This window comes from Eurytemora carolleeae, unplaced genomic scaffold (genome assembly GCF_000591075.1).
Source record: "Eurytemora carolleeae unplaced genomic scaffold, Eaff_2.0 scaffold733, whole genome shotgun sequence".
NCBI classification, from domain to species: Eukaryota; Metazoa; Arthropoda; class Copepoda; order Calanoida; family Temoridae; genus Eurytemora; species Eurytemora carolleeae.
In genome coordinates, this window is record NW_019396767.1 from 81,594 (window position 1) to 91,737 (window position 10,144).

At 34.8% G+C, this 10,144-nt stretch overlaps 1 protein-coding gene and 1 long non-coding RNA gene across 2 annotated transcripts; both read left to right on the forward strand.

Annotated features, from left to right (window-relative positions):
- Positions 1-3,524: 3,524 nt before the first annotated feature.
- Positions 3,525-4,229, forward strand: LOC111708423 (uncharacterized). The gene is made up of 3 exons (XR_002766665.1): positions 3,525-3,766; positions 4,019-4,077; positions 4,191-4,229. It is a non-coding gene; the product is annotated as an uncharacterized LOC111708423 (long non-coding RNA).
- Positions 4,230-4,719: 490 nt separating this feature from the next.
- Positions 4,720-10,094, forward strand: LOC111708428 (E3 ubiquitin-protein ligase MYCBP2; the record flags this gene model as incomplete). Its single annotated transcript, XM_023481806.1, has 11 exons — positions 4,720-5,120; positions 5,630-5,766; positions 6,648-6,700; positions 6,848-6,948; positions 7,193-7,262; positions 7,631-7,705; positions 8,171-8,255; positions 8,532-8,604; positions 8,663-8,741; positions 9,424-9,508; positions 9,579-10,094. Coding segments are annotated over 11 exons (1,338 nt in total), but the record flags the coding sequence as incomplete, so codon positions are not given.
- Between the last annotated feature and the right edge of the window lie 50 nt (positions 10,095-10,144).

Below are 10,144 nucleotides of genomic sequence, written 5' to 3' on the forward strand. Positions count from 1 at the left end.
GATTTTGCCAATTTTTGCCACATTTGAAACCTAGAGACTGATTAGGATTAGAAAAATAGTTTATTTTATAATATGTTTAATTATTTCATTGCAAACCAAACATCGTGATGTAAATGTTTTCATGATGATGCTTTATCAACTTGTAACGCTAAACACTGATTTTAAATCAGGAAAGTAATGTCTACAGTGATACCAGAAACCTCTTAAATAGGAAGACGACTTTTAGACTCATGGACTTTTAACAAATCAATGAGCATTTTGCAGTATAAACAGGCTCATTTTACTTAATTAGTGATTTCATAAGTGTATAGTAAACATATCTGTTTTGGAACAACATCAAATACACTTAAGTATTGCTATAAAGTCGTCTTCCTATTTCAGAGTTTAGGGTATCACTGTAATATTTAAAAACTATGCAAGTCACTGGAGACAAGATATATTTTTACAAAATTAATTCAATAGAAGTTTATTTTTGAACATAAGAATTAACGGGCATTCACGGAAAAACCAAATTATTAAAAAGTTTATTGTTCATCGTCATTTATTTTACTCTTTATATGTAATATACTATTTTCAGTATTAAGTTACAAAAATAAAGGTCACATATATCTGATTATATGCTGCTGCGTATTATATGCTGCTGCGTATTTGTATGATTATGCAAAGATTGGTGCCTGGTGGCTTCGATAAACAATTACAAATATTAAATCCTATACATGTATGGGGGGCTGGTCAGGGGCGTACGAGGGGGGGACCGCGCCCCCCCCCCTCTACGCGTACCCCCCCCTGAGAGGCTGAAGGGGGCACCCATGGGGGAGGCTCTTTTAATATTACATCTGCTTACATTTCCCTTCCTCAGGCCAGGCACAGTGGCGTACCTAGGGGGGCTGTAGTCCTCTTGCCCCCCTGGGAGTTCCAGGCGGGGCACTGCCCCCCTGGAAAATACAAAATTAAAAGGAAACTACGTTTAAAAAGTAACACCTGACAATGACAAAGACTAAGGATTTGTCTAAATTCACTGTTAATACAAGGAGAGAAAAGTTTTAGCCTTCTAAAAAGAATTCTTCATTACACAAGTTGTACTATGACGGAGAGCAGACTTAACGTTATCTTGCACTTATAGCTTTACACCCTATAAGGCTGTCTGAGCTCTCTACTGAAAAAGTTATTGAAATGTTTGTGCAAGCAAATCCCAGAAAATTGTAGCTTAAAAGAGTTGGGGAATATGTAGATTGAGTAAATTCTACTTATAAATTTCAGAAGAAATTTCGTTTATTAGTAAAAATATAATTTTTAAAAATGCTGTGATTATTGATTTAGTTAGCTGTGATGGAGTTAAGTGAAAAATTTATAAAGTTAATAACTTAGTTTTTCAAGCAAAGGAATAATTTTTAGACTATATGGTTAGTAACCACCATAAATGTAGTCTTTTTGGTGTATTTTTATGGTGAACAAAACAAGTCCAGGTGGGAGGGGGGGGGGCAAAAAAAAATTTAAAAAGGGTATTGTGCCCCCCCCTTCGCAAAAGCCCTCGTACGCCCCTGGGGCGGGTCATGAATCATGATATTTTCCAGTGGGGGAGGGGGGGAATTATTGAATAATTGCGCCAAGATTTGTTACCACCCCCGGGCACCCCCCCCCCCTCTGGAATAATTGTTACAGAGTCAATTTTATGTCAAAACCATTAGCAGCTTGGGGGGATGGAAGGTTAAAAATTTGTTTGCAAGATTTGGATTTTTATAAAAATATTTATTTTGAGTGAAATAGAAGGCTAGAAGGTGCCTGCACTCTCTATTTGCGATCCTAATTTTTCCAGGGGGGGACGTCCCCCCCCCTCCAGTTTTCCAAGGAGGGGGACGTCTCTCTTTCCAGCCAAACCCATAAATTGCCTCTGCTTCCCCCCTTTACCTCCATAAGACACCTCCATGACTCCTTTCTCCATTTATAATTGCAGATTAAAAAGACTACAACCATTAAGCTTTTTAATGATTATTACTGTCAAACGGTCCTAAATAGTTGGAAATAGTCGACGACTTTCAGTTCAGGACGACTAATTAGTTTTCATTAATTGTTAGCGATCCTTACTATAGCTGCACTATTTAAATAGTTAATTAAAATAGTCATATTATAATAGTCATAATTATGATGTTACTATGAGAAAAGAGTGTAACAGAGATATTAGTTAAAAAAAACGAGATTCTTTATAATTATACTAGCCAGGGGCGTATTAAGGAATTTGTCATGGGGGGACTTACATTTTTTTTTTTCTTTCCACGGGGGAGCTTAGCACCCGTGGGGCCTGAAAACTCCCTGAAATCCATATATTTCAGTGGTCCGGGGGGCGGGGGGTTTACCAGAGGGACCAAAAATCTATAGATAAGGTACGTCCCCACAAACATTGAAATTAAATGACGACTTCTATATGGTCTTTGTTCCATGCGGGATTATTTCTAAAACAAATTTTACACCGAAAAATACTAGTCTTCGGGATTTCCAAAATGTGGTCTACCATTTTGTACCTGAAAAAGTGACGGAGATATTAGGAAATACAGTGTTACCCACAAAGACTGTAAAGACGACTCAAAACTCTAAATACAGGGGGTCCCACGAAACATGACAATAGCAAGACGACTTGAAAGTCGTCTTTGATATTTGAATTTATTTGTGACATTTAGTCTTCTATCTACTTTAACATGTATGATTCTTGAAACAATTATCACATAATTCTCCTAGCCCTGGCATTTCCAAAAAGTGGTCTGCGTTTTTTGTGCTTTCAATATTACCGGAGATAAAAAGAGTTTGGTTCAGATTTCAATTTTGTTAAAAAAAAGCAAAATTGTCGAAATCTAAACGAAATTGTTCATATCACGGGCAATATTGAAAGCACAAAAAATGCAGACCACATTTTGGAAATAGCTGGACTAGGGGAATTTTGTGATTATTATTTCTAGAAATTTACTTCTAAAATTAGGCTGACAAATAAACGCAGCAAATTATATCAAAAATCAAGACGACATTCAAGGCCTCTTGCATGACTGTCATGTTTCGTGGGACACCCTGTATATGACAATTTGAAGCTTGATTTTTTGATTCTGCATTCAAGTTTAGTATATGTTGATGTTTTACTAAATGATTAAGCACAGAAATAAACCAGTTTTGACAGAAAAGAACCCCAAAGGAGAACGAACTAAACAAATTCGGTACAATCGCCTCTGAGGTCTCAGCCTGGAAAGAATTGAGAAATATTTCCTGAATGTCGACGTCTATACATTGAATGTCGTCTTATAATAATTGTTTGTTAACTTTAAGAATCTAGGTAAAAAAAAATCTTAAAACTGCACTTTAATAACAAATAAGACCAACTAAATTATTAAACGTAAACAAATTTTGCCTACAAAGCTGAGAATGTATAAATAATTTGAAAAAAATCGTTTTTTGGCGACCAAGCTTTTACGTCATTTTATACGAAAACTTTTCGTTTGAGCGCTTGCCGCGTTATCTTCATTAATTCGTAATATGATTCACCACTGTTACCGCGGCGCAGACTGCAGAGTGCAGAATCGGCAAGATGTGTAATGTGAGTAGAGCCCTGCAGACAAGTGCAAAGTCGGGTTGAACTCGGTATAATATACTGCTGTCGTAGCAACTGTCCCAACCCGTTTGTCGAAAGGCAAACTCAAGTTGAATTAAAATGGAAAGCTAATTGTTAACAGATACTTGCAAATCTACAAGTTGATCTCATATTACGACTGTTAAACTTGAATAGGTATTTAAACAAATTCAAATTTGATTGTAGAAATTTACATTGCGCTTACCGGATTAAAATTGGATTTTTGAACCCCTCTAGAGAACGATATTTTGGTAAAAAATGGTGTTAAAGGATCATTTACAAACTTAATAGGATGGTCGGGTCGGTCGGGACGGGGCTCTCACTTTAGATCACGAAAATTGTTTAGGAGCCATGGCCTTAAAAGCGCTAAAAGTTTTAATTGGCATTAATTTAAACATACATTTTCAGATAACGATTTGTAATGGTTGTTGCAGCTGATTAGCCTCTTAGCATCAACGTAAAAAGAGGTATTTAGCTGAACAACAAAGTAGTGCAGTCAATAATATCTTCAGATACAGTTTGTACATGATCTAGATTTTAACTATTTTCAATAACAAATATTTATTTTGTATCATTTCAGGGTTAGGTCAGGTTAGGCCAATTTCTGGGCTGAGCGCTGCGGCTAGGATATGCCTGGGGGGCAGAGCGCTGCGGCTAGGGTACGACAGGGGACCGAGCGCTGCGGCCAGGACAGACTTTCAATTTCAACAACTGTTAACAAAATTGTTATAGATTTAGGGTTGTGTTATTTTAAGAGATCTTCTGGGCCTAGCGCTGCGGCTAAGATATGCTAGGGGGCCGAGCGCCGCGGCAAGGACAGGCTAGGGGGAAAAAATCCTTCAAAGCTTTAATAGTCTTATTGGTGGGAGAGCGGAGGGCACAATGCAACACCGAAAACAAAGAAAGCTGCTGTATCTGCCTTCTTTTTGTTACTTTTCTTTCTTTACTTCAAGGGATTCTATTTCATCTTGGGAGGAGGAATGAAATTATTTTGATGATTTGGGGGAAAAACTGAAAAATTTGACATCATAAGGCAACTTTTTTCATTTGTTTTATACTTTTTACCCCAAAATCATTAATATTTACTAATTTAGCAATTAAAACCCTAAGCCAAAATTCTTGGGGGGAAGGGGGGTAATTTTTTGAGAAAATTACACACCTGCTTTACTGTAGGTCCTCGGAAAAGTTGTAGATTTGGTAAGATCTGCTATCGTCAGAATCTCCATCATTTCTTGGTGGAAAGTCATCCATGGGATGAGGATTATATCCCGGACGAGGACGGAGACGAGAGACCCGAGTGTACGTTTGGGCTACTCTGTTACAGGAGGAACCCGGAGCATAAGTCTAAGTACAAGCACACTCGTAAACCAGGAGAAGAGCGCAGGTCTGGAATTTCAGCACTTCCAGCTAATCCAGCTTTGGTAGTACGGAAAGTTGATCCAGCTTTGGTAGCACGGAAAGATGATCAAACTCTACCTGCCAGGAAGGATTTTAGTCCTAATTTATGCAGGTAAGGTGAAATCAGCCAAGTTGCACATTCAAAACTATTTTAGTTAGTTCTTTCCACTCTCTTGTAGTCTTTAGAATAATTGAAATTTTCCGGAAATAATATTTTTTTATCATTACAATATTTATCAAACCTCAAAAAATGCTAGCAGAGCTATTAATATACACTTTCTTAATTAAAAACTTTCTGTCAAAAATATAACAATTTTTATAGTTGAATAATGTCAATAATATTGATATTGCAAAAATAGTTTCCCAAAAAGTTGTTAATGTTTGAATGTTGCAATTTAAGTAGGAACCCATATTTATTATTTTTATTAATCTAGAATTACGAAAAGTGTTGTTTTTATTTACTTCTAAACGGGTAAAAAGAAAATTTATAAAATGGTGATCTATTTATGAGTGTCAGTAACGATTCACAACGGCGCGTGGTATCTTGTCGACGGATACATCGCATTTTGCTCAAATATTGTTAATAAAAGATAATATAAACCCTGAGATATTATAAACTAGGTATTGTGGTGAGTTCTATAATCCTGACAAGACTCCGGTCCTGCACGGAGTATGCAAGGACAAGGATTGTCAAGAGAGCTTTGAACTATCCTGCTCCAAATATAATCCCTGTGGTCATCCTTGTGGAGGCATTAAAGGTTTACAATTTATAGATTTTATTTTATGTTTTACATAAATTCAAAGGAATTTAAAAGATCCGTATGGTAGATAATACACAAAGGCGTCAGAAAATTAAAGGATTGTATAATTAATTAAAGTATAGCTCGTTGACCGGAATATGAGTCTTTTAAGGAGAAGAAAAAAGGGGTGGCGGGTTTTATCTACATAAATAAAGTAAGAATCTCTGTTAGTTTGTTTGTTTGTATGTCCGATCATAACTCATTAACCACTCGACCAATTAGAATTTGTCTTAAATTTTGACAATAAACTGACAGGTTTACTTTGAAAAAATTAGAATGCTCAAAGGATGCTTGATTGTTTTAATAGTCGTGCATGAATTAATAGAATAGGAAGTCGTCTCTATTTTTATTTTCTGAAATCATCTTAATGATTAATAGGGACGATAGTCGGGGGCATTTGTATTCAAACGATAGAGGTGAAATTCTTGGACTGTTTAATGACAAACGACTGCTAAAGCAGAAGCCAAGAATGTTTTCATTAATCAGCTTGGTTTTTAATTCTGAGTTGAGTAGGTTGACTTTTTTAGAGAAAGTCTATTTACCAGGCAAAGTCGGGTTTCCAAGCTAGTTGTAAAATGAGAACTAGAAAACTGTAGAAAGGGAAGACAACATAAAAGCAATACGATGCATTTGATGTTATTTCAATGCAAATACTTTTACTAGTAAGTCATTAAATCACTTACTAAGTTAAATGGGCATGTTAACACTGCGAAATTGCAGTGTCTCATGTTCATTGGACTATTGAAGTTATAATTTTAGTCTTAAAGTCATCTTCTGTCTATTCCAAGGTTTTCTGGCTCTTTCTATACATATTATATTTAATTCTTATCTTTATTCAGGAGAACGAGTGTGTTTACCCTGTTTACAAGGATGCAGTCAAGGAACTAAACAGGTTGCGGAAAATTCTTATTTTAGTTTTTTTTGATACTTAACTCAATAATTAATTTTGAAAAAAAAAACACACAAACATCTCGAGGAAGAAATAGTTTTCAAGTGATGGGGGGAAATATTTTTATTAAAGATGTTTTATTTATTTCAGAATCAGACCGATGACTGCTCGATCTGCCTGACATTTGGTTTATATCCTATTCCAAGCATTCTTCTAACATGTGGTCATGTGTTTCATTTCAGCTGTGTCAGGTTACAAATATTCAATGTTTATTCAAGATCGGTGGTTGGTTAATATTTTGTTGTTTGAATTCTTTTATTTTATTTTATTCATATATTTTCCCCTAAAATAATGTGCCGCTCCGCGCTAACATATATAACTTCTGGGGAAAAAATTTAAAGAGGGGGGAGGGAAAAAAAAAATTTTCGAGAAAATACACCCTCTGTCTGAAACCTTTCAAAAATTTTAATGAGTCCATACCACATATTTTAACAGGAATCTTCTGAAAGCAAGATGGCCAGGAGCTAGGATAGGGTTTGGTTTCTCTCAGTGCCCCATTTGCAAAGTAAGAGCTCTGTTTGGTGGTTGGAGTAGGTGGAGTGGTTGGTAGGTGGATACTTGCTTGATTGGTTGGTTGGTTGTTTGGTTGGCTGGTTGGTTGGTTAGTTGAATTATTGATTATTTGCTTCATTGGTTAGTTGGTTGGTTGGTTGGTTGGTTGGTTGGTTGGTTAAATTATTGGTTGTTTGCTTGGTTGGTTAGTTGGTAGGTTGGTTGGCTCTTTGTTTGGTTTAATTGTTGGTTGTTTGCTTCGTTCTTTAGTTTGTTGGTTGGTTAGATGTTTAACAGGTTGATTTGTTAGTTGATTGGACATGACATACAAACGACGTATATTTCTAACTGCATACCTCTTGTACTTCAGCTTAATTCTAGGTGGAAATCAATCATACTTCTCTAAACGATATTCTCAAACCTATTCAAGAACTCAGAGACGATGTCAAGAAGAAGGTAAACAAAAGAAAGCAAACACATTAAATAGATAGAGACTGTCATGGTTTTATTAGTTCAAAATCTGAACAATAAACCAGGGGTATATATTTTCCAAAAAATTACAACCTTCGGCCCCGGGGCTGGATTACTCTGTGGGAAGAAATGAAAAGTGTTCATCAGAAGGCAAGTTTTTTCAATAATATTTATACTTTTTACCCTCTTTCATTTATTTTCCACTTTAAATCATTAAATTCTTCAATTTAGCGAATATATAAAAAAATCGCTTCTGACAAACATATTTAGTATCACGAGATAAGTAATGATTTTCGAGAAAATATACACCCCTGCAATAAACTCATCAGAGCTTTTTCCCTTAGTGGTTGGACTATTGTAACGAGCCAAGTTCACAGTACTTAAACTGTTTTAAGTCATTTGTGCATTCATCTAGATTAAATCTATTCTCTTAAAGTATTTATACTGAAGGCTGTGATGAGGTTGAAGCACGAAGGATTAGATAATTGTGAGTCTCTCACTAAGCTTGGATCAGTTTGGTTCAATGATCCAGCAGGTATAAATTGATGAAACTGGTTCTTTGAATCTATTATAATATTTAATGTAAATTACTATTTTAGATTAGAATCTATGTTTTATTATTATTTAATGAAAATTATTTCTATGATTTAAATTATTTAACGAAAATGTACTCCCAGGATTTTAATCTATGTTTTATATTTATTTAATGTAAACTATTGTGTTTTAATATTATCTTATTATCTAATGAAAACTACTCTTATCTTTTAATCTATTTTTTAATATCATTTAATTTAATGAAATGTACTCATAGGATTTGCTATGGATAGATACGCGTACTATAACTGCTTTAAATGCGGCAAAGCTTATTGTGGCGGAGAAGCGAGGTTTGTCATTAAATACGTCTATTGCAATTTTTATCATAATTTCAGTTTTTCTTTTAAGGTGTGAACAGATTCTTGGTGTGGACAACAACTTTGATCCCAAGGACCTTCTTTGTGGAAGTTGCAGTGATGTTTCAAATGTAAGGATGTTTGTGGGGTTGGGGGGGCCATTTCGACATTAGTTTTCCTATAATGCTATTTTTTCTCTTGACTTAGCCTATTCTGTCATAAAATATTGGCCTTCATTATATTGGTTTTTAAGCGGGCAGTAGCGTAACAAACCTTTAGTAACGAATTGTCATAGCATGTACATTGTACATTCGGCAGATATTATTTATATACAGGGTGAGTTAAAAAAAACAGGTATTATCGATGATTTAGACAAAATTTTCAAAAATCCGAAAAAAAATTTCGAGTTGAAATTTGCAGTAAATGTTATCAAATTATAACCATAGAGCTGTTAAGACTTCAAAAATGCAAATAATTGGCTCACGTTTTTTTTTTGTTATATCATTCAATTTTTGAAGAATTTTTATAAAATTTTGGAAAACAATAGAATAAACTTGTTCCCAACAATTTTGTTAAAAATTTTAATTTTTTCAAAAAAATTGGTTTCGCGGATTTTTTATAATGTTTAAAATGTTTTTATTTTTTAAAATCACATTTCATTTTATTTATTTCTAAAATCCGAACAAATTTTGTTTGTTGAAAATTTAGTCCAAAACATCGATAATCCCTGATTTTTTTTTCTCACCCTTGACCCTGTATATATATATATGTGTATATATGTAGACTTTATGTTACCCTTCTTGTTTGTTTCAGACGCAGAGATGTCCTCGGCATGGGGCTGAGTTTCTCGAGTATAAATGCCGCTACTGTTGCTCGATAGCTGTTTTCTTCTGCGGCGGTACTAAAACTCAATACATTTTTAACTAAGTATTCAATTAATCATATTCTTAAAATCTTTTTTTCCACAGGAGCAACTCATTTCTGCAACCGATGCCACAACGACGCTGGACGGCTGTGGGGTGGATCTCGAAGTGGACTACCCTCGTGCAGTGGAGGGACTACTTGTCCGCTTAAAGTAAAACATCCTGTCGCTGGCCAGGAGTTCACTCTAGGCTGTGGGCTCTGCAGAAATCATCAAGAATTCTAAATTATGTTTGTGAATACTTTTAAGTGTTTACATATGTTATCGTCATGGTTCTACATTTTAAAATATTTTATATTTCTCGAATAGACATTTTTCTTGAAAATTTAAATGGATTTGGCAAAATTATGACATTAGAAGCAGAAGGCCTGGGCATGATATTCTCCTCCTTAGGAGATTTTTTACGTTGAAAATTAAATGTGCGTGATAATGTTAAAACGGATGAAACTGTAGCGAAAATAACTTGTGATTAGTTTAAGTCTTTCAGGAGTTATGAATAATACTACAGTTACATATTTTTCTACATTTATACTGAACAAAGAATGTTTATCGTAATTTCAGATCTAGTGTGTTCTCAAATGAGATGGGAGATGGTATTGCTGTATCTTTTTA